The sequence below is a fragment of the Toxorhynchites rutilus genome, chromosome 3, assembly GCF_029784135.1.
Source record: "Toxorhynchites rutilus septentrionalis strain SRP chromosome 3, ASM2978413v1, whole genome shotgun sequence".
Classification (NCBI taxonomy): Eukaryota; Metazoa; Arthropoda; class Insecta; order Diptera; family Culicidae; genus Toxorhynchites; species Toxorhynchites rutilus.
Window position 1 is genome coordinate 8,935,473 of NC_073746.1, and position 25,694 is coordinate 8,961,166.

A 25,694-nucleotide genomic window follows, 5' to 3' on the forward strand; every position below is an offset into this window, starting at 1 on the left:
GGTACCCTCAAGGTTGAATCCGGCAGATGATGGAACGAAGTGGCAGAAGACCCCAAACCTCTCTCCTACTAGCCGATGGTTCCGTGGGTCCGATTTTCTTTGGAAATTCAGCGATGAATGGCCGACCATGCCTACACATATTGGTAAACTTCAGAGGAGCTGAAACATTCCGTAGGTTTCCATGTTGCCAACCAACCATTGGTAAATGTCGAGAACTTCTCGAGCTGGAGAAGATTGCTTCGCCATGTGGCATACATTATGAGATATCGTCAAAACCTTCAAGCCAGGAAACTTAAGAGGGAGCTTTCGCTTGGAGAACTTACCCAGAAGGAGTTAATAGCGGCAGAAACGTACCTCTTCCGGCAAGCGCACGAATCTTGTTTTCTCGAAGAAATCGCTATACTCACTAAGGCGAGAGAACATCCAGATAAATATCGAATTCCAAAGAGCAGTTCAATCTACAAATTCTCCCCCTTCATTGATGAGCGCAGTCTCCTACGCATGCGTGGCAGAACCGGGGCGTGCGAGTATGTTGGCCAGGATGCAGGTTGCCCGATCATACTTCCACCAGACCACCACATCACCAAGCTGCTGATTTTATCGACGCATCTACAGTACCACAACCTCAACCACGAAACGGTGGTCAATGAGCTCCGACAAAAATATCAAATCGCAAAGCTGAGAAGAGTCTGTCATAAGGTGCGAAGAATCTGTCAGGACTGTAAGAATAACCAGGCCCAACCAGCTGCCCCACTGATGGCTGATTTACCGGATGCCAGGCTTGCTGCGTTCATCAGACCATTTTCATATGCAGGTATAGACTACTTTGGTCCTATTACTGTGGCCGTTGGACGACGTGTGGAGAAAAGGTGGGGTGTATTGATCACCTGCTTAGTAACTCGTGCAGTGCACATTGAGATTGTACATTCACTCACCACCGACTCGTGTATTATGGCAATCCAGAACTTCAAGTCACGACGAGGAACACCTCTGGAGTTCTTTAGCGACCAAGGAACGAACTTCATTGGATCTAATCACGAGCTGCAGAAGGCGTACAGAAGGGTTGACCAGAACAAGCTGATCAAAGAATTTACATCCCCGACCACCAAATGGACGTTTAACCCACCGTGTTCGCCCCATATGGGCGGTAGTTGGGAAAGGCTCGTTCAGTCAGTTAAGAAAATACTGAACAAGATCCAACTACCACGTAACCCCACCGATGAGGTTCTGCGTAACACGCTGTTGGAGATAGAAAACATCATAAATTCGAGGCCATTAACATACATCCCCATCGATAATGATTCTACGTTCGCATTGACACCAAACCATTTCCTTGTTGGCTCCTCCAGTGGAAAAAAGTCTTTGGTATCACTCAACGATGACCCCGCTACGCTCCGGAAAAACTGGAAAGCTTCGCAGATATATGCCAACATATTTTGGGGAAGATGGGTAAAAGAATATCTTCCCACCATCTGTCGACGTACGAAGTGGCATCAACCAGTGAAACCTCTCCAGGTTGGAGATGTTGTCGTGATCGCCGATCCGGATCATCCTCGGAACTGCTGGCCTATGGGACGAGTAGTTGGTACAACTGTCAGCAGCAAGGACGGACAGGTTCGTAGTGCCGTGGTGAGGACAAACAATCGCTACTACGAGCGACCTGCAGTAAAGCTTGCGATCCTGGACGTCGGAGTCAACGAGAGTAAGCTGAACACCGGAGCCGGTTCCAGCGTACTGAGGGGGAGTGTTGCGCCCTTTTCACAAAACAGTCTTCTTGATCCCAAAGGATCGCCATCGATCGGTCATCAGCGTAGGTCAACTCGATCAAATACGCACACAATAACGCTACGGAAGAGGTCATAGCACTTGCGTACTATTGTGTGAAAATGGCATTGTGCTATTGAACCTCGAGTCGACTGCATGTGATAGCTCTTAACGTACAGGTGTAAAAAATTCAGTTATATTCAAGCGCAATAGGCAGAAGTTTTCTAAATTAAACTCTTAAGTGGCTTTAGTGAGCCACTGATTGCGAAAAGTGACGAACAATCGATCATATAACGATCATATAGATTATATTCTTAAGAATTGATTTCCTAATCAGGTATGATTAACAATTGATGAATAATCATTTTAGTTTCTCATAAAATAAAACCCGCAGTGCGAACTAGGTCACAGCTAAGAAAGCAGTTACCGTCCGGCAGTAATTTCGGACTGCATTGAATAGACGGGCACCAATGTGAGTTGAATTAACCACTGCTATGAACTATTATTGAAATCAATGTAAATCGTTACAGGAAAATTTAATACGTCTTAATAAAGAAGTATTCAGGTTTTGGAAACCCCGTCTTGTTACTTCATCGGTAACAGTAGTATTTTTTTCAAAGAAAACAAGAAAAAGTAGTTGTTAGAAAACTTTTCACCTGTAAAAGTGCTCAGTGTATGGCTGACTTGTTGGAAATTTTGAGGGCTAATCACATTTTTTTTGTGCATTTAGAAAATACCTTTGTGAGAAACATGAATTTCAATTTTTAAAATACTTGTTTTCAGTGTAATTTTCCCTTTAATTTTTTTCAGCATTTTTTATGAAAATATAAACAACTTCCTATATTTCATTCTTCGACTAGAATTTTGTAGATATTATAGTTCTTGAATTATAATTTTTTTTGTACAACATCAAGAACAATTTTTTTTTGAAGATTTCAAGTATGCAAAGTTGCTAAAATGAAAAATGTCTTTACACCCACAAACACTGCTATCTGAGATGGTGCTGAGAACGGGTTGGCATGAAATCCGTCAATTTCAACTCCTTCCTCAGCTTTGTGTGAATGAGATAAAAGTCAACTTTATCCACCCAAGTCGCAGTTTGTGCGTGATTATCACCTTTGAAAAAGTAAACTCCTACATAGTGTTATATCGAAAATTTTCAGGACCTTGCGGAATAACAACTCTTCCACGATTGAACCTTGCAATATAGATTGAATTGAGAAATCCTGAAACTATCTCCTCCTGGGTCATAAAACATTACAAGAATCGATTGACTTTCGAGTCCGGGAGAAAGGTAGAAATGCTTCTTTATATTTCAGCACACAAAACTAATAAAACTCAATAAATAGCATCATCCCTCAAAGGATCAATAGCAGAAGAGCGAAGAAAAGCTTACTCGAAAAATAACAACAACTTGGAATGCTTCTCCCCGCGTCTAGTTTTATATTTATTTACCCCGAGCTAGAACAAACTGCTGTCAGTGACAGATCTCAAAAGTCAAAGACCACACACACAATCGTTTTCTTCGCCCGTTGCGTTCCGGCAGAGAGGATGAAATATGGAATACGGGCCAGAGCCATCAGGAAAGAAATATTGCAATGACTTTGCGAAATTCCAACGAGAAATTATGCCAACAGAAGGAACGCGTCGGGAGACAAATGGATTGTTCCCCTCGGAATACATAATCCTTAATTTTTTCTTCCGGAACTCAGGTGCGAAGCTGTTTGTGTTCTCGACACTTTAATGTGGGCCGCCACTTATTGGAGGATGAAATTTATTCATAATTGTAGTGTAATTACTGCTGAAGTTGTTGAGTTTGCTCTGACAACAACCAGCTCCTATCAAATTGCGAACGATGTTGTGTGTTTTTTTTTTGCTTTTGGAAAGCAATTAAGCTTCTACAATTGCGTCTGTTTATGCAGCCGTGTAGTGCAGAACTTTCAATGACAATACCCACCAGTTTCCCCCTACTTCCAACTGAAGCTGATGCACGACACCCACTACACAACACAGCGCTGAAACAATGCGATGGACCATTTCAATCATCGCTATTTGCTGCACTCAAACCGCCCACTCCATCCCACGGGCACTGAAGCGCGATTGTCAGAAACAGTTTTCGCTGATGCACACTCTCACATATACAATGTGAATGGTCAACGACGAAAGGGATGATAATCCGAGAACAACATATTGGTGGTCCACGCGTTACATTAACCTCGGATGCTCTGGAAGCTGCAAGAAGGATACAAGTCCGCCGCTGCACAGTGGGAACAAACATCCCGATAATAGAAATTCAATTCACTCCGTCACGTAATTGACAGATGTTTACGTATCCTCTGTACGGTTCCTATAATAGACCACAAGTGTTTGTTATAAATAAACAACTACAATAACGGTACCATCTTTCCCATTATGGGATCTCCCCTCGGTTATCCCCCCGACACCATTATCGGAGCAGCCTTTTTGCTCGATTTCGCGTTCGTGCAATTCTCCGCATTGTTTGCATAAATTTATTTTCTATTACCCACAACTCATCTCGTCCTTTGTTAGTCTTCTGGTGCACACTGGTGCACACGCTGGGGCTTTATTTTATCGCAGGATCAGCATCGTGACGCTACCCGAGAGCGCGCAAAATAATTTGATTTGATTTAGAAAAATTGTTTCACCCATCCGTTGCGAACCGTTACTCGCTACCATTCCGAACATGCCCCTGGAGGAGGGACACAGAAAATGTTACCGGAAAGGAGGGGTGTATGTATTTTTACATCCCGGCTTTGAATTGGGAATGTTGTTTAAATTCACTAGCCCACACAAAGGATTGTGGGCGCACCGATTGGTGCCGCCGGCGTTGGAAATGGCGATGCAAAGTGGGAATAACGTTTGTTTGGAATAAAAACTCCTTTTATCGTGCTTTGATACATTATTATGCTACGCAAGATGCGATGTGTTTCCAAGATTGAATTAGATAATGCGTCATCTAGCCCCATGAGCTTTTGAAGCCGCGTTACTGATCTGAACAAATATAACTGAAGGACACGGGATTCGAACCCTTATGTTCGAATCTTATCCTATCCTATCCTATCCTATCCTATCCTATCCTATCCTATCCTATCCTATCCTATCCTATCCTATCCTATCCTATCCTATCCTATCCTATCCTATCCTATCCTATCCTATCCTATCCTATCCTATCCTATCCTATCCTATCCTATCCTATCCTATCCTATCCTATCCTATCCTATCCTATCCTATCCTATCCTATCCTATCCTATCCTATCCTATCCTATCCTATCCTATCCTATCCTATCCTATCCTATCCTATCCTATCCTATCCTATCCTATCCTATCCTATCCTATCCTATCCTATCCTATCCTATCCTATCCTATCCTATCCTATCCTATCCTATCCTATCCTATCCTATCCTATCCTATCCTATCCTATCCTATCCTATCCTATCCTATCCTATCCTATCCTATCCTATCCTATCCTATCCTATCCTATCCTATCCTATCCTATCCTATCCTATCCTATCCTATCCTATCCTATCCTATCCTATCCTATCCTATCCTATCCTATCCTATCCTATCCTATCCTATCCTATCCTATCCTATCCTATCCTATCCTATCCTATCCTATCCTATCCTATCCTTTCCTATCCTATCCTATCCTATCCTATCCTATCCTATCCTATCCTATCCTATCCTATCCTATCCTATCCTATCCTATCCTATCCTATCCTATCCTATCCTATCCTATCCTATCCTATCCTATCCTATCCTATCCTATCCTATCCTATCCTATCCTATCCTATCCTATCCTATCCTATCCTATTTTTTTTATCTTATCTTAACTCGAACTGTTGCATTGAGCCGATTATACATGATTCGATTTTACACAATTATACTCGATTGACTCGATTATATACAACTCACGAAAAACAATTTTTATACAGGGGAACTTCGATATTACATCACTCGATAGTACGTACATTTTACCGTGATATAACGTTCTCTCCAAAATCGGTACTTAGAGTTTCATCAATACGTCAGTTCCAATTACGTCATTTTTTTAACAATACAAATTAGGGTATACAGTGACAGTGCCAGTATGTAGCATTGGTACTTACGTATTACTGCCACCGGAGCGTTATTTTCAATATGAATTTATTATGTCGTAGTGAAATTTATTGTGAGGACTATGTCATGGGAGCGAAAATCTCATCTAACAATTTGTGGAGACAGGTTTGCTTGCGAGAGGCCGCCGCTTCTGACAGCGAGTCGGCGGCCGACTCAGATTGCGTTACTTTGGGGCCGATTGGGGCCGTCTCAGTTCCTCATCCTCGTTAGATGGGGACCTTACCCCCTATTACTTTACCCTCAGAATAAATTTTATAGCAAAAAAGACGGGTGGGTAATGTCGGGGACATAACCGGAGTGACGTAGGACTATGCAAAGGGGACAGCTTTTGTTAAATATATATTTTAAATATATTGTTTTATTTTCTTCACCTACGTGAATACCTACCTATCTACCTGAAAAATGGATTAGTTTACTGTTTACTCTTTATGAACATGTTAATGGTTCTGAAAAGAACCTTTGGTGTTGTGTTTTTGTTATCACTCGATATTCCCATCTTGTTCGGCTAAACCTTCCTGTTTAGCGATTTGTTGTCACTCGCCACAGCTTTCACAGTTGGAAAATTTCTTCCCATCCAGCTTGTGACATATTTTACAGTAAATTACATTCAATGGCACGTCGCATTACCACCACTCAGTGCCGGATTGGAGGTAATTTTAACCTGTAATTGAACATTTGCGATGACAGTGGTACAGTGTCGACTTTCAATGTGGGATCATAATTTGGATCTCTATGTTTACAAAAATGTCCAACTAAATAAGTCGCATTACATGTCCGTCCATTTAGCTAAATGTCGAACTAATTGTAGATTACTGTACTTTCAATCTGGAAACAATTTAAGAATTGGTGAAAATTGAATAATCAGGAAAGTCCCCAACTATCAATAAGCTCAGAACAACTGCCAAATTCACATACTCATCAGATCCTGGCAAACTAATTATGAAAACATCAATTTGTGTTTTATTATTATTTTGGATAATGTTTTAGAAAGCATTGAACTTTATTTCCTAAACTCTTTTTTGGAAGGTTTAATGGCCCTGAAAAGCGCCTTGTTTTATGGAATAGTTCCAATTTAGACCAATTTAGATTTTTAGTACTCGTGGTTTTGAAAAAAACTATTTCGAACGCCCTCGATGCCGCCTTGTTCTGGATTTGCCACCAAAGCAGTTTGTATAAAGAACAAACTTTTTTCTTCTGCTACCTGATGCCGTTTTGCGATTGCGTTTGCCACTCGCCATTCGCTGCAACTGCCTGTTGTCCTGATGTCCGCCGAACCGAATGTGTTATGTTCCGAATGCAGGTTTTCTTATCGTCGCGTGCAGCTTTGCCAGCCAACTCGATCACTCCGGCGGCCGAAACTATATAACGCCGGCTAGGTGGACTGGTACACAGGTACTAACGCGCTCGACCTAGCTACCTTTTCCGGTGCAATTGGCGGATACACCTACGGGAAATTGCAGACCACCACGGTTCGAGCGAGATTTTGCCTTTCCCTTCTCTTTTCCTCCTTTGTTGAGTACACGATGCCGATGCCGTACAACCACACGGGTTTACGGTTTGAAAGAAAATAAGCGTGGAAACACACTAGACGGCTCTCCCGCGCGATTCTCGCAATGACAAGTCGCAGCAGGAGCTCGATGAAAAACACATTCAGCGGCTTTCGACGGCTTCACTAGCGGCCATTATCATATTTTTATAGACGGATGCAAGACTAGTCTATGGTACAAGGTACAACTGTTTGGACAGTAAGCGGATTAGAGGGGAGGTATATAAAGACAGAATGGTGGAAAACGGAAGAGGGATGTTTACCTGAGCGAGAGGGAGAAAGAAGTTGATCGCACACGTCTGAAATATTGCATTTCTCGATAATTTGGGTAGTATTCGAGAATCCGCAGCTACATGACCGCAGAGTGATTTTCACGTATTGGCTCACCGATAGTACATTAACTATTACCTTGCTTCATGTGCACCGCATAAACACTAATACTATCACAAAACCGTTGCGGCGCATCATCTCCATCGAGCCACCGCAAAGAATGAGGAACCTTACAACAGTGACTTTAGAACCGGCCGTACCCGCTCCGCCTTGTGTGTTTTATCTCATTCACATTCCATTATCGAGGCCCCGCGGCGGTCTGTCATTGCAAAATCCGCGCGGGGAAGCCGTCCAGTGTGTTCTTACGCTAAGATATTTTTTGGGGTCCGCGTGTTTTATACTCTAGCGGTACACACTCACAGGATAGAGACAAATCGGCAGACTCAGCCAAAGGGGCGGGTCCAACGAGACGAACGAATGAGCGTTAAAAGAGAGCGATGGCAAAAAAATACATTCATTACGATTTGTTCGCTCGTTGGATTCACATACAGACTAAAAAGGGTCCTTTTCAGGAACACAAAAAGTCTAAAGAGTTTATTGTTTTGTTATCACTCGATATCCCCATCTTGTTCGGCTAAACCTTCCTGTTTAGCGATTTGTTGTCACTCGCCACAGCTTTCACAGTTGGAAAATTTCTTCCCATCCAGCTTGTGACATATTTTACAGTAAATTACATTCAATGGCACGTCGCATTACCACCACTCAGTGCCGGATTGGAGGTAATTTTAACCTGTAATTGAACATTTGCGATGACAGTGGTACAGTGTCGACTTTCAATGTGGGGTCATAATTTGGATCTCTATGTTTACAAAAATGTCCAACTAAATAAGTCGCATTACATGTCCGTCCAATTAGCTAAATGTCGAACTAATTGTAGATTACTGTACTTTCAATCTGGAAACAATTTAAGAATTGGTGAAAATTGAATAATCAGGAAAGTCCCCAACTATCAATAAGTTCAGAACAACTGCAAAATTCACATAATCATCAGATCCTGTCAAACAAATTATGAAAAAATCAATTTGTGTTTTATTATTATTTTGGATATTGTTTTAGAAAGAACTGTATTTCCTAAACTCTTTTTTGGAAGGTTTAATGGCCCTGAAAAGCGCCTTGTTTTATGGAATGGTTCCAATTTAGAATACTTAGTACTCGTGGTTTTGAAAAAAACTATTTCGAACGCCCTCGATGCCGCCTTGTTCTGGATTTGCCACCAAAGCAGTTTGTATAAAGAACAAACTTTTGACGTAGGACTACGTCTTTCATTTCTATACCGGGGTGTAAAATCAAAGTTTCGAAAACGAAAGCGTTACGCCGGAGACCGAGATTTTGAGCGTTAATAGCTCCTAAACAACTGAACGAAATGGTATGATAAACACTTCATTCGAAAGATAAAATGTCTACGCGTTATATACTTGTTACTTTTTGATCCAAAAACTTGTTTCAATAGTCTTAAAATTGCTTTCAAAACAGGCTATTGAAATCACCAATCGGTATATAAGCGAGCGGCGCTCGGAAATCCACTCAGTTCTAATTGAACAGCGATTGGAGCATGTTGTCGCTGTTGCGGTGAAGCTCTTTATTTATCATGAAAGCGCGGATGAACGGTGTCACCAAGAGCCTGTTTGTGCACCCTAGGCCAGAAGGGAATCTATCAGGAGGAGAGTGATGCCACAAACGGTTCCCTGGGAAGACATCGCTACACACACATACACGCGCGGCTATTAACAGGTGGTTATCGAGTTGGCATTAACCACTGGTGGGCTTCCAGTATCGAGGAAAATGTGGAAATATCTAATCGTTACTGAAAATAATTTGCCAGTTCCTTTGGGAATTTTCAAAATATATTCATGTGAAAGAGTTTAATTGAATGTTTTCTATCCATGTAACACTGTGACCAAATATGTTTCAATCAAGTGCTATTAACAGGTGGTTATCGAGTTGGCATTAACCACTGGTGGGCTTCCAGTATCGAGGAAAATATGGAAATATCTAATCGTTACTGAAAATAATCTGCCAGTTCCTTTGGGAATTTTCAAAATATATTCATGTGAAAGAGTTTAATTGAATGTTTTCTATCCATGTAACACTGTGACCAAATACATTTGGTTTTGTGGTTTTTCAATCAATCGCAATTAACAGGATAGCTTCAGAAGATTATTCTTCCCCATCAGTAGGATATTTCCGTATCCAATATTGTATGCGCCCGCAATCGATTATTGCTCAGTCGCCGAAAGTTCCAAGCTCAGAGAGTTCATTCCCCTCTAGTTTGCCTTCCAAATTGCCATCGTAAACCACACCTTCTCTCGATTCAATCACACACAAAAAGCATACTTAAGCGATATTCTGGTGGTGAGACACATTCATTTTTCGTGAGGACATCGACAAGACAACATCGTTGCCTAACGTGCTGGAGGAGGTGGACGGCGAAGGATCGACACACACACGCGCAGAACTCTTTCCGTTAGGATGCCATTCAGCATCGAGAAAGTTCCGGAAAGATCTAATCATTGCTGGAACATAATCTGGCAGTTCCTTTGGGAATTTTCAAAATATATTCATGTGAAAGAGTTTAATTGAAGTTTTCTATCCATGTTACACTGTGACCAAGTATGTTTCAATCAAGTGCTATTAACAGGTGGTTATCGAGTTGGCATTAACCACTGGTGGGCTTCCAGTATCGAGGAAAATGTGGAAATATCTAATCGTTACTGAATATAATCTGCCAGTTCCTTTGGGAATTTTCAAAATATATTCATGTGAAAGAGTTTAATTGAATGTTTTCTATCCATGTTACACTGTGACCAAATATGTTTCAATCAAGTGCTATTAACAGGTGGTTATCGAGTTAGCATTAACCACTGGTGGGCTTCCAGTATCGAGGAAAATGTGGAAATAACTAATCGTTACTGAAAATAATCTGCCAGTTCCTTTGGGAATTTTCAAAATATATTCATGTGAAAGAGTTTAATTGAATGTTTTCTATCCATGTAACACTGTGACCAAATACATTTGGTTTTGTGGTTTTTCAATCAATCGCAATTAATAGGATAGCTTCAGAAGATTATTCTTCCCCATCAGTAGGATATTTCCGTATCCAATATTGTATGCGCCCGCAATCGATTATTGCTCAGTCGCCGAAAGTTCCGAGCTCAGAGAGTTCATTCCCCTCTAGTTTGCCTTCCAAATTGCCATCGTAAACCACACCTTCTCTCGATTCAATCACACACAAAAAGCATACTTAAGCGATATTCTGGTGGTGAGACACATTCATTTTTCGTGAGGACATCGACAAGACAACATCGTTGCCTAACGTGCTGGAGGAGGTGGACGGCGAAGGATCGACACATACACGCGCAGAACTCTTTCCGTTAGGATGCCATTCAGCATCAGGAAAGTTCCGGAAAGATCTAATCATTGCTGGAAAATAATCTGCCAGTTCCTCTGGGAATTTTCAAAATATATTCATGTGAAAGAGTTTAATTGAATGTTTTCTATCCATGTTACACTGTGACCAAATATGTTTCAATCAAGTGCTATTAACAGGTGGTTATCGAGTTGGCATTAACCACTGGTGGGCTTCCAGTATCGAGGAAAATGTGGAAATATCTAATCGTTACTGAAAATAATCTGCCAGTTCCTTTGGGAATTTTCAAAATATATTCATGTGAAAGAGTTTAATTGAATGTTTTCTATCCATGTAACACTGTGACCAAATACATTTGGTTTTGTGGTTTTTCAATCAATCGCAATTAACAGGATAGCTTCAGAAGATTATTCTTCCCCATCAGTAGGATATTTCCGTATCCAATATTGTATGCGCCCGCAAGCGATTATTGCTCAGTCGCCGAAAGTTCCGAGCTCAGAGAGTTCATTCCCCTCTAGTTTGCCTTCCAAATTGCCATCGTAAACCACACCTTCTCTCGATTCAATCACACACAAAAAGCATACTTAAGCGATATTCTGGTGGTGAGACACATTCATTTTTCGTGAGGACATCGACAAGACAACATCGTTGCCTAACGTGCTGGAGGAGGTGGACGGCAAAGGATCGACACATACACGTGCAGAACTCTTTCCGTTAGGATGCCATTCAGCATCGGGAAAGTTCCGGAAAGATCTAATCATTGCTGGAAAATAATCTGCCAGTTCCTCTGGGAATTTTCAAAATATATTCATGTGAAAGAGTTTAATTGAATGTTTTCTATCCATGTTACACTGTGACCAAATATGTTTCAATCAAGTGCTATTAACAGGTGGTTATCGAGTTGGCATTAACCACTGGTGGGCTTCCAGTATCGAGGAAAATGTGGAAATAACTAATCGTTACTGAAAATAATCTGCCAGTTCCTCTGGGAATTTTCAAAATATATTCATGTGAAAGAGTTTAATTGAATGTTTTCTATCCATGTAACACTGTGACCAAATATGTTTCAATCAAGTGCTATTAACAGATGGTTATCGAGTTAGCATTAACCACTGGTGGGCTTCCAGTATCGAGGAAAATGTGGAAATATCTAATCGTTACTGAAAATAATCTGCCAGTTCCTCTGGGAATTTAAAATTACATTCATGTGAAAGAGTTTATATTAATGTTTTCTATCCAAGAAACACTGTGACCAAATACATTTGGTTTTGTGATTTTTCAATCAATCGCAATTAACAGGATAGCTTCTGAAGATTATTCTTCCCCATCAGTAGGATATTTCCGTATCCAATATTGGATGCATAAAACCTTGTGGCTCCAACGTAACGCTCTCGTTTTCGAAGTTCTCCAAATATTCATTCATTCAGAATGAATTCAGATTCAACTTCAAACAAATGATCTCTAAATCAACGATAGTCCTACGTCACCCTTGCGGTTATACCATAGATATAACCCACTTCCTGTTTTTTCTTCTGCTACCTGATGCCGTTTTGCGATTGCGTTTGCCACTCGCCATTCGCTGCAACTGCCTGTTGTCTTGATGTCCGCCGAACCGAATGTGTTATGTTCCGAATGCAGGTTTTCTTATCGTCGCGTGCAGCTTTGCCAGCCAACTCGATCACTCCGGCGGCCGAAACTATATAACGCCGGCTAGGTGGACTGGTACACAGGTACTAACGCGCTCGACCTAGCTACCTTTTCCGGTGCAATTGGCGGATACACCTACGGGAAATTGCAGACCACCACGGTTTGAGCGGGATTTTGCCTTTCCCTTCACTTTTCCTCCTTTACCATGTCCAGACATGGCTGCTTGTGTTGGTTTGTTGATGTGAGGTGATGCGAAACGATGTGGTGTACGGTTCGGATGAGAATGATCGTTACGGCAGCGGAGAGGGGATTTTTAAGCTGACTGGCTGGCTCGAGAATTACGCATGTGTGAGACTGCGACCAATGTTTCCCTCATTTTTTTCTTTTTCCTTTCCAATCGTGCTTCATTCTATTTCGCTGCTGCTCTGGTTGCCCGTTTTGGTCGGTACGATTTGAGGAGCACAAAATGGACCAATCAAAAATGGGCACATAGTGTATTTGGACAATGCTCGATATTTCACAATTATTCAATTATTTATCTCAAGAAAAATGAAATGTTATTCGTTATGATAGATGCGTAGATATATTTCCTATCAATTGATGCAAAAACCTTTGCGATCTATTGAGAAATGCTCGAGTTATAAGCGTTCCAAATCTTGCATTTTTTCCTACTTGTTCAGTGCCTAGATTTCCATTTCACCCCCTATATCTTCCGGTTAGACGTAGTCCTACGTCAAAAAATTCAAGGGGTTATATCCGAGACACGACCGCTTAGGACGCAGAACTACGCAATATTTCTTTTTTTGAAATTTGTTGGTTTATTATTTCGGATATTATTTGCGAAAAAGTCGAAAATTCATAAATAACTCTTTAGTAAAAAGTTGAAAAGTTGGCTTGCGTCGTTTTGTAGAGTCATTTCCAGAAGAAACGATTTTTCCTTGCCTTGGCGAGAATAATACACTAATTGATCATGTGTCGCCAGTTGTTTCTTTATATCAATGTACGCATTGCACTGAGTTCTGTGCATCGCCATTCAACAAGCATCAAACACGCGTCTAACAGATGCACACAGTTGCAGCGATAAAAATGAAACATCGCGACAATGACCGTTTATGAAAAATCGTTTCTCGACTCTCGGTCAAAACCATCAACAAAGCTAGGAGCGTGTTGCATCAGAACAGAGCCGATGCGCACGAGAGCAAATACGAATGGCAACTAAAAGTATCGAAGGTGTGCTATTCACATGTGCAGGAAATGAACAAGTTCTAAGTTTCGCGCAACGAAATCAAACAACACACACAAAGCCAAACACTGATGGCTAGAAGCGACCTTTAATCATTGGCACACTTATCTTGCAATGCCAGATGCACTTCAAGTGAAATATTCGCTAGCGTTCACAGCTCGAGAGGAAACATAGAACACGAAACGAACAGTACAAGCGACCTTTGTTGTTTCTGGCACATAAAGATTCTGAGAATTTTCCTCAGAGGAGATGCAATACTTATACGTTAGCGACAGCTTACTTACTATTTAAGGGTGGAGTTTAATTCGCAAATATTCTCTTTTCGCTATCCCCTTTCGTTGTTTCTATTCTAGCAGCTGCATAAGTTGCCCGTTATTGACAGCTCTGTTCGGGAAAGCACACAACTGGACAGAAGAAATCTATGGGGAAATGGGAATGCTTCCAATTTTCATCAATTTAAACCATATACAGACTATGGGATTGTAATGTATAGCATATCGAACAAATCTTATAAAATTTCCGATTCGATTGGTATGCAAATCGTTAAAATCCGTTCGCAGCAAAAATAGTTATTAACGTTAACTTTATTTCATAAAAACGTGACCTGTTTTCTGATTTGGCACCCTTAATGTAAAACGTAGTTCTATGTCAAAAATTAACTCATAAAAAAATTGCGCTCCGGTGGCGTCAATACGTAAGTATCGTAGCATTTTCAAATTTCCTCAATCTGTTTGTGATCAACATTAACATTATACTTTTGTTTTACATTCTGTGTCATTCTTACTAATCCTGATGTCTACATAATTTCTGGAAGATTGGAATAATTTTTGGAAGCTTTCCTCACATAGTTTTTGTTCCTGTAATATTACTTTGTCTTGTTTTGTTCAAATTGTATCCTGAAAACAATCATTCAACGGTTGCTGAGTGATGCGGCAGAATCAGAATTACATAGTGACAAGTGCTGTTAGTCCGTTTGATGTTTGCGCTAGCGAAATTGATCTTTGTTCGAAACTGGAAATGGAATTTAATGTGATGAAACGCACTCCTATATCTTCTTCTATCTACACAAAAAAAAAAAGGATCGCCGGATGTGTGGATGTGAAGGAATTGTCCGATTTAGGGCTGTCTTTATTCTATCATATTTTCTGTATAAAACATTTATTCCATGTAACGGAGAAACATGTTATTTGCAAGTGGTTGAAAAATCTTGAACGAGAATTGTGTTTGAAAATAATCTGGTATACCCATACCTCGCTTTACGGCCTAGATACGTTCCATGAAACTTGGCCGCAAAGCGAAAAGCCGTATAAAGAATCATTTGTACGAGGGTCACTATTTATATTTCGGGAATTGGCAACACTGATGTCATGTGAGTCCATCTGACGATTCCATCGTAAAGTTTGACATTTTTGACGACATACGTACTCAGAACATTTTGTCATATGGACGCTATTTGTTTATTTTATATTTAGTTGAAAGTTTGGTCTCGGTAAAAAAAATGGAACTGAATCGTGAACATTTTCGTGCGATGATTTTTTACGACTTTCGACGTGGATTATCACAACAAGAGTGCGTCAATCAACTTAATTTGACTTTTGGCGATGAAGCTCCATCAAAAACCACTGTGTATCGCTGGTATAGTGAATTCAATCGTGGTCGTAGTTCGCTGTCCGACGAGTTTCGTGAAGGTCGTCCAAAATCGACTGTAGTGCCAGAAAACATCGATGCTGTGCACGAAATGATTAAGCAAGATCGTCATGTAACCTGATGTGAGATTGAGGCATCCCTAAGCATTAGTTCCACCAGTATATATGCGATTTTACATGAACACTTAGTTGTGCGAAAATTATGTTCACGTTGGATCCCACATAATTTGACAATCGCTCAAAAAAAAAAAGGCTCGTGTCGATTGGAATAAATGCTTTGAAAATTGGTTTAAGCGCATGCAAAAGTGTATCGATCATCGTGGCGAGTACTTTGAAAAACAATAAAAATATATTCGCAGCTTAACTATTTGTTTTTGTTCCTATTCCCGAAATATAAATAGTGACCCTCGTATATCGACGTCGCGAAACATTTTAGACCGTAAATCGAAAACATGCCTTAATTGAAGAGGGCCGTTATAGTTATAGTGAAATGCCATATAAAGAGCGGCCGTGTAGCGAGGTATGAGTGTATTATAATGATAAGTTTTGTTAGAAATACTAGGAATTTTATAGTAAAAGGTAAATTCAACAGGGTCGAATAGAAGATCAATCAATGAACAGTTCTGCGATTGGACCCATGAACTTGCTCATACACTGAGAGGAATAATTAGTATGTATTACAAATTCTTTAGTAATTAATACCAATTCGTTAGTCATTTTCTACCGTACTATTAATTCGTATATTTTACGCGAGTAAATTAGTAAATACAAGTGTCAAAACATGTACCAGAATATCGCGCCAACTTCGATCCTTCTTTCGGGATTTCGTGCCAACGCCCAATTTATTGATATCGGGTTGCATTCGTTTATTATACAATACAATAATGACGATATAGAGGTTATATTTTGTTCATTTATTTCCATCGAATAAAATTCCAACATAAAAAACTGAACACTTAAGCACTTGTATGGGCACAAGTTTACGCTTGCACAACTTGCAAACGGGTATACTTCCACGCTCGGAGCATTTTGCTGCTGGATGATTGGCAGGTTGGTAATGGATATCTGCGTTAGTATTTTGTTGCCGGTGCCGTCGAGATAGATATTCGGTGTGGCCCTTCATTTCCTTTCGGCGAAAATAGCTTCGCGACCGAGAAGAAATATAAATGTATGATTATATTTTATTTAAAACAAACTGCTTACCTCCGAATTGTATTACTTTCATGAGGGAAATGGCGACTGCAAGCTTTGCTCTACACAATTTCTCAGATATGACAACACTCTAACTAACGCTATCAAGTAAAATGTACTAATAATGTGTGCATTCTACCAATGTATCGACTACTAAAGATTTGGTAGATCCAGTTACGAAAGATTTCTTCTAGTGTAGTAAGAATACGTGAATGTTTGAAGGTATTGATAAAAAAAACAAATTTTGGGCGGGACGAAGTTTGCCGGGTCAGCTAGTGTATAATAAAACACCTTCTAAGGAAATCCACTGCGTGGCTGACGGGTGCAGCATTTTCAACGATTTCAACTTTAAGAGAGTTCGATTTTCATCAAACTTACTGTTTCGTAAAGGACTACAGCTAAGATAGGAGTAAATATCCTTACACAGCTTTGCCGTACTATGGCAAACACATTTTAGACTGAACAAACTTGGGCAGCCTTTCCTTATATACGCTCTTAATGACTTCTTGGTACCGGTCATGTTATTAGCCCTGTCGACAGAATATCCTACAAGAATATCCTGCCTGTGTGGTATTCCGTATTAAAACAGACAACCACAGTCTCGTAAAATGTTTCTGAGTCAGTTTCGATAACCTCAAGCGTCAAGTCGTGGAAGCAGTCTTAACATGGAGTGCAGTCTTTCCGAAGGAACGTGCGTGCGATCATCCCTAACGACTTCTCCGATGAAACGTCTGTAGAATCGTCTGCTATAAGAGTAAATGAATTCCGTTTTAAGTGCTCACATGATTCTTCATGCTTTCCTCAAAAATACTCAAAAATTTTTTGGAAAAACTGTAAACATCCGAAAAACACTGGATAGAGCTGGAAGAATCGATTTTTTTTGACAATTTTGTTTATGTTAGCAATTAAAATTACGAAATCACGGTGTTGTGTGAAATTTTACTCACTGACAAATATACATTGATCAACATTTCGATAGCAGCATCTATATAAACATTATCCAAACTGACATAATTTTGCTGATTGAACTGAATATCTAAAAAAAGAGGTTTGACACATCTACCCGCTCTCTTAGGGGAAGAGGGCTGCCACACAAACGATACACAAACTTCTGCATAACTCAAGAGAGAATCAAGCAAATGGAGCCAAACTTACACAATACATAATAAACTTGACTGTTTCTATCAATCAAATTAAAGCCCTAACTCGTATCTTTTCTAATTTCGCTGTAATATCATTTTGAACAATTCCTGGTGAATCTTCAACTAGAATCTACCAAAATCACGATTTTGACCAAATTTATTTTTCAATAGTTGATAAAAATTTACCATTGTGACATCGTTCGTCATCAGGTAGAATCTTCAAAACAAATTGTTTGAACAATTGTCGATTCGATTGTACAAAATCGATTCAAAGGCTGTTCAATTGCATACTCTAGTTCATTTCGAGGAATGGTGTTCAACGCTACGGTTGAAACACTTCAAATAGTCTCAATGCCGTCAAAAATGTTATTTTTATTGTTTTATTTTGGTGTTATAATGGTGCCAAATCAGGAGGATACGGCAAATGATTGAGGATACAATTTCGATTTCGAGCTAGAAATCGATGTACGATTGGTGGCTCGATGATTTGGTGCATTATCGTTAAGAAGTCCATGTTGTGTGGCCGTCGAGTGCTTCAAAACTCTGACTCCATATTGTACAGACTTTTTTTTTGTAATTCGTCTATGTACAACAAATCCCTTATAAATACTTGGATATAGTTTGAGCTTGAGCTTGAGCTTGGGTAGACTGTACAATTCGTAGTTGCTCTCCGTGATTGACCTGAACCAAGCAAATAGCACAAAGAACACACAGAATGACGCTTGGGACTAGCAAATCAATCTCGTTGTGCAATTTTCGGTGATTCGAGCTTTAAATGGTCAAAAACGGTGCCGGCCACGTCCTTACAGGGGAAGGGAAGAAATGTTGGTATGATATTCGCCGCCTGAAGCCAGAAAGATCGCCTCTATAGCGTGGTTCTATAGAGGCGTTTATCATGGAAGGGATAGTTGTTAGTGAGAATGGTTAAGAAAAATCTGGATTCACTGCGGTAAATGATGAGATTTTGTAAACGCCAACTCTAAACTACTCGACGAAACGAAATCTCAAAAATCGAAGGTATTCAGGGTAATACAATGCCGGACGTACGATTCTATACTTTAGAATATTATAGCAATGAATATGATACGATTACATATGATTACATATGTAATATATGTCGACACCCGACAAAGGAGGTTATCTATGAGAAACCTGGGAAGGTCACTAAGAAACCCTTCTACAATAAGAAAGATCTACAATACATATCTCTATTATTTATCGCAAGTACTTTGTATGTAAATTCCAATCGCGATGACGGAATGCGGAAACCTGAAAAGGTAACCGAAAACAATCTTTATACACTATTATTTATCGTACGTACTATTCGTCGAAATTACTCTCCGCGTTATCTTTGGGAATAATGAAAGAATGAAAGTATTATAAAGCCATAGAATAAAAGAATTAAACAAAGATATTGGAGATTATGTTCAAGATACGACCGCAATGTTGAGGTAGAACTACGCTGTAATTTAATTCAAGTCGCTTGTTTCTAACTGCGGATATTATTTTATAATGCTAAGAAAATTTTGAGATAACCATTCTACCAGTATGGTCGTCCTGGAATGTTTTTTTTTATTGTACAATCATTTGACGATAATTGTTTGATGATTCATTCTTGTGCTCGCAGAACAATACATGCTCGAGATAAGCGCAGCTGTCATCCTTAGTGGAGAAAGTTTTGCTACTGGAAAGCGAAACCAAATCACATACAAAATTTCAGGACGACATTTACTTTCCTGGTGACTAAATAAACGAAATAAACTCTATCTGTTAATATCAATAACCTCGAAAAGAGTAGCACTGCTTTACTATGATCAAGATAAGCGCAAATGCAATCCTAGTTGAAAGCAGTTTTGCGACTGGCACGCGAACCCAAAAAAAATTATAACTTATTATAACTTATTGAATAACATAGTGTTCCCCAAATAATTTTCTGGTGCACAACCTTAACACCTGCTCCACCATAGCATCAGTTCAATGCATTGATGCAATGTCAAGGGCACCAACAAAATCTTTATGATGACAGAAAACAAACAATGTTCACTGCTTGGAAAAAGGCTGAATATTGGCCACAGCAAAGATTCATTACTGATACCCTAGCGCAAATATTTCCCTCCTGCTATCTCCTCTCCTTGTTTATATTTATCATTACGATTGAATAATTCGTAACACCAAACAATCGTCAATCATAGCATAAAAAATTAGGCGATTGTTGCATTGTTACAGGGCCAATGCACACGGGAGCAGATACAAATGGGGTTTGAGCGTAGCGAAGATGCACTATTTTTACGTACGGGTTACGAAGCACGCACGTACGCACACAAATATTCATATATCGATGGCTTAAAGCAACTAAATATACACACATTTACCTCCGTTTTGCGCTCTTCTCAACAGAAGCGCTGTCTGTTGATATTGCTAAGCTGTCATCTTTTGTAGAGAGAGTTTTCCTACCGTCGTGCGAAACCAACTCACTGACAAAATTCCAGAACATTTATTTTCTTAGTGAGCTAACGATAGCCTAGCTTGGTGATTCCCCACACAATTGTGTAGCAATTGTCTTTTCCCGTACAACATCGAGTCTCACTCGTGGGTACTTGAATAACATAGGGCGCTAGAACGCTCAGCAGGCTAGTGAAATTATTTGATGTGTGACGTATTAAATAATACGGGAAGGGGTTTGTGTTCTCGGGTTATAAAATAAGCGCGAAAGCGATCGGTCGGATGGAAAGAAAAGATGCGTATGGTATGGCTTTTAGAATTCAATTGTTTCATTCGCTTATCAGCTCTTATATAATTATCAAATTAAACAATGAAGTTGTAAGAATGTATTCAGCATTGTTATCATGCACTATTGTGCTATAATGATAGCAACACAATAGTTGCCACGGATAGTGAGGGTCACATCCTTATTTTCCGTCACAACATAAACCGCCCACCAAATTACGATGAGAAATTTCTGCTCCATTTCTTCCTGGCACGTACTCGTCATCTTCCAAGGGGATTCGCCGTATCCGTCGAACATCCCGCCTAGTAATACCGTTGGTTGTTCTAACAGCCACCACCCTAACGTGACCATCGGCTCCAGGGAAGGTGTCGATAATGCGGCCCATAGGCCATTGCTTGGGTTTCTCGTTATCAGCGACCAATAATACAACATCACCCACTGCAATGTTCGGCGCTGCACGTTGCCATCTTGTCATCCGTTGGAGTGTTGAAAGGTACTCGGTCTGCCACCGAGCTCGGAATTCCTGGATAACTCGTTGCACATACTCCCACCTGCTGAGGGATCCAATACGACGCTCCAACTGGTTAATCTCGGGAACAGTATTTAGCGGTCGACCGATGAGAAAGTGTGCTGGTGTGAGAGGCTGAGGCTCGTTGGGATCATCTGATAGTGGAGCAATTGGCCGTGAATTCATGCACGCCGCCACTTGTGCGAGAACGGTACTCAGTTCCTCGAAAGTGAAATGACCATCACCTCCAAGCTTGCGGAAGAAAGCTTTCATCACCTTTACACCCGCCTCCCAAAGGAAAAAAAAGAAACGTGGTGAGGCGATCGAGCGGGAATGAATATCCACTCAATGCCTTTGTCGGAGAAAAAATCTGCAACTACGTTGTCCTGCTCAGCCGTGTTGATTTGTTTGTATAATTTTGCTGCGGAATTTGGCTGCTGCTCCTCGTAGATTAGTAGCGTTGTCCGAATAGATTTTGTTAGGCAACCCATATCGACTACTGAAGCGGGTGAAAGCAGCAATGAAAGCAGAGGTGGTGAGATCCGACACAGCTTCAAGGTGTACAGCTCGTGTCGAAAAACAGATGAACAGTGCGATGTATCCTTTGCTCGATACGGCGCCACGTGTTCGACGACTGACGAAACTAATCGGTCCAGCATAGTCAATGCCGGTGATGAAGAAAGGCGGATTCGGTTTCAGACGATCCGCTGGTAGTTGACCCATCATCTGATGCAATGGAACTGGTCTTGCACGAACACATTCGACGCAGGATCGACACGTCTTCCGGGCTGCACTCGTTCCACGAACAATCCAAAAGCGCCGTCGAACCGCCGCTAGTAACGATTGCGGACCACAGTGAAGTTGCTCGCGATGCTCATGATGGAGAATAAGCGCGGTGAGAGTTGAGTGGCTAGTCAGCAGGATCGGATGCTTCGACTCGTAGTTGAGTTCTGACAGCTGCAGTCTACCGCCCACCCTGAGGAGACGGTTTTCGTCCAGAAACGGTTGCAGTTGACGGAGCGAGCTGTTATTGTTGATTTCCCGTTTACTGTCCAGTTGAAAGATTTCCTTCCAGTAGTGCTGGCTCTGTTCGTGCCGCACATACACTCTCATTGCGTTGTCAATTTCCTTTGGCGTTAAACGATTTGTCGTTCTAAATTCTCGATGACTGAAACGTAACATCCGGGCCGTGATGCGTATAAGAAGCTGAAGGTTTGGGTAGTACCGAGATAACATCGCGTCGAGGAAGTCATTATCATACGTAGCTATACATGCTACGGCAATTGAACGTTGTTCTCTCTCTACTTGTCTCTGCAGAGTCACGTCGAGCGCGGGAAGGACTTGTGATGATACGTGGTCACTGGTTGTGCTTGTCCAGCATGGTCCGTGCCACCAGAGAGAATTGTTAATAATTTGCGCTGGTAGAGCACCGCGCGAGATCAAGTCTGCAGGATTGTTGTTGGTGTCCACGTGCTGCCAGTTGATTGCCGGAAGTAATGTGGTGATTTCAGCCACGCGGTTGGCAACAAACGTCTTCCATCTCGACGCACCGCCATAAATCCATGCTAGTGCCACTGTGGAGTCCGAATAAGCTCGTATTTCGATGAAAGGGGTCGAGATTTCCGTGATAACGCTCGCCATCAGGCGGGTCAAAATCACCGCCGCACACAGTTCCAGGCGAGGTAACGTGGTCCGTCCATTTCCGATAGGCGCCAATTTAGATTTCGCGCACAGCAGATGTGATGATGTGTTTCCTCCTTCGTCAGCAGCTCGAATGTAGACGCACGCTCCCATGGCTCGCTCTCACCCATCACTGAAGCCGTGCAGATAGATTCTGGTCGGTTGTTGAACGCCGTTCACTCGTCGAGGTACCTGTAAGTAATTGAGATCGGAAAGGCTTTGCTCAAATGAAAACCAATTTTGAACAAACTCACCGGGGAGAGTTTCATCCCAGTCCACCCTCAGTTGGGGCCAGCAGTCCAAGAGGGTCGAATATGCTGGCGATTTGCGAGAGCATAATCCGCTTTGTGGGCTGAAGGATCTTGTTCGGTGTGTTGGAGAACTGGAACTCGTCGCTGCGTGGCTGCCAGTGGATGCCGAGGGCCTTGATGGTACGGGACTCGTTGATCTCGATGGATGATTTCACCTCTCTGTCTTTCGCCGGGATGTCATTTAGAATAGCTGTACTGTTCGATGCCCACTTCCGTAGATGAAAGCCACCGGATGCAAACATTGTTGTTAATTGTTGACGTAGTAGGATTGCTTCCTCTTCGGATTCAGCGCCCGTTAAGATGTCGTCCACATACGTGTTTTTCTCCGCTTTTCCTACAGCTACTGGATACTGCCTACGATGCGCGTCTAATAGCTGCTGCAAAATGTCGCCAGATATGAAGCACTTTTCGTCCCGTAAGTGACGGTGTTTAGGCGATATTCTTTTACTACATCGTCGCTAGACTATCGCCAAAGGATCCGCTGGAAATCACGATCCGCTTCGTGGATTTGGATCATGCGATACATTTGTTTAATGTCGCCGATAATTACAACGGACGGGAATCGGAATCGGAGAAGAATGTCGACTATTGAGTCTTGCAGAACGGGACCACACATTAGCATATCATTCAGTGACTTGCCAGTGGTGGTCTTGGCTGAGGCATCAAACACGACGCGACATTTCGTGGTGCAGCTATTCTCCTTAACCACACAGTGATGGGGGAGGTATACGGCAACTCTCGGAGATGCTTCTTCGGCAAGTGTCGTGTGACCAAGTTCACAATATTCCCGAAGAAATGCATGGTACTCCTGTTTCAGGTGCGGGTTTCTTTGCAATTTTTTCTCGATTTGAAACAAACGCTTTTCGGCTGTTTGTCTGGAGTCTCCAAGTTGACTCGGGGGATGAAGGAACGGCAAGCGAACAATAAATTTTCCAGTGTCGTCACGAGTGGTGTGTTTGTGAAAGTGATCTTCACACAATTTTTCCTCCTCGCTGAAGTGGGGCGTAGATGTGCAGCATTCCTCTAACTCCCAAAATCTACGCAACTGATGATTGAGGTTATCGTCAGAGGTGGTCAACAAACACGTCGAAGACTTCGTGTATGGTGAGATGGTGGGTTTACGATAGCGACCAGCAACCACCCAACCTAGCTTGGTGTTCTGCAAGGTTGGTAGATCGCCATCAGGACTCAGGATGATCTTTCCAGGCTCAAGCAACTGGAAGAATAATTCAATGCCGAGGAGCACGCTGATTTTACCTGGACGGTGAAACACTGGGTCGGCTAGGTTGATTGAATGCGGCATGGGCCAACCGTCAATGTTCGCTGGTTTAACAGGAAGCGTTTTAGTGATTCTTTCTAACACCATACACGGAACTGTGGTGCGATAGTCCGTGCATCGGGATGTTATGACGATTGGCACGCATTTGTCTGCATGCGCAGGTGTAGCCGAGATACCTTCGAGATTCATATCAGCTTCTTGCAACTCGAGACCAAGTTCGTTGCAAAAACTCTGGCTGATAAAACTTACTTGAGATGCGCAATCAAGCACAGCGCGACATGCATGTGGCCGTCCTTGCTTGTCCAGTACGTTTATGGCCACTGTGGCGAGGAGTACGTTGGAAGCATCGAAATCTGTGGGAGCATCGAGGGCCGAAATCAATGATTGTGCGGCCAGACTACCACTATTGGGGACAGCATGCGATGTTGGCGTGAGGGCAGCGTGCAGCAGGGTGTGGTGGAGTAAGCCACATTTCCGACAATTCCCGGATCTGCACGATTCACCACGATGTTCTTTTAAGCAATTGCGACACAGCATTCGTGAGTTGATAAGTGAAAGCTTCTCCTCTGAGCTCATATGAACAAATTTACCGCACTGGTAAAGCGGATGAGCTGATTTGGCACAGACGTTGCAATTTGAAGAAATGTTGGTGGCAACGAATGTTGTTGCTCCTCTATACGGTGGCTTCACAGGTGGCTTGGACACAATTGTTCGCGGCTTAACAGGTTGCGCAGATTGCAGAGCGAAACTATGTGAATCGATGAAAGCGAGAAACATCTTCAGGGTTATGTTCCCTTCGGGCATGTCAGCAACCTTCTGGTACCAAAGCTGCTTGGTTTCGTGATCCAATTTCTGAATGAGGATGAATAATAACCAAGTATCGCGGTCCTCCCTTTGCATGGCTTGGAGAGCTCGAACAACCTCGTCGGAGACGTCGTGAAGCGAACGCAATCCATGAGCAGACGGTGATGTCAGGGCTGGTTGATTGAGAAAGCGTTCGATGTGTTTGTGAGCTATCTCGAGTGGTTTATCGTAGCGTGATTGGAGCTTTTGCAAAGCTGGTCCGTAATTTGCATCTTCGATCTTAAGATGAGACACCGGTGAGATTGGTTTTGAGGAAGTATAATTTCTGACTATCCTTCAGCGATGGATTTTGATCGACCATGCTCTTAAAG

The 25,694-nt window shown here is 41.7% G+C and overlaps 3 protein-coding genes across 3 annotated transcripts; 1 reads left to right on the plus strand and 2 right to left on the minus strand.

Moving 5' to 3' along the window:
* The first annotated feature begins 258 nt into the window (after positions 1 to 258).
* On the plus strand, positions 259 to 1,863 carry LOC129780229 (uncharacterized). The gene has a single exon (XM_055788266.1). The coding sequence runs from the start codon at positions 259 to 261 to the stop codon at positions 1,861 to 1,863; it is 1,605 nt and encodes a 534-aa protein (XP_055644241.1).
* Positions 1,864 to 21,639: 19,776 nt separating this feature from the next.
* Positions 21,640 to 23,043, minus strand: LOC129780235 (uncharacterized). Its single transcript, XM_055788274.1, has one exon. The coding sequence runs from the start codon at positions 23,041 to 23,043 to the stop codon at positions 21,640 to 21,642; it is 1,404 nt and encodes a 467-aa protein (XP_055644249.1).
* Positions 23,044 to 23,703: 660 nt separating this feature from the next.
* On the minus strand, positions 23,704 to 25,419 carry LOC129780240 (uncharacterized). The gene has a single exon (XM_055788291.1). The coding sequence runs from the start codon at positions 25,417 to 25,419 to the stop codon at positions 23,704 to 23,706; it is 1,716 nt and encodes a 571-aa protein (XP_055644266.1).
* Positions 25,420 to 25,694: the final 275 nt, after the last annotated feature.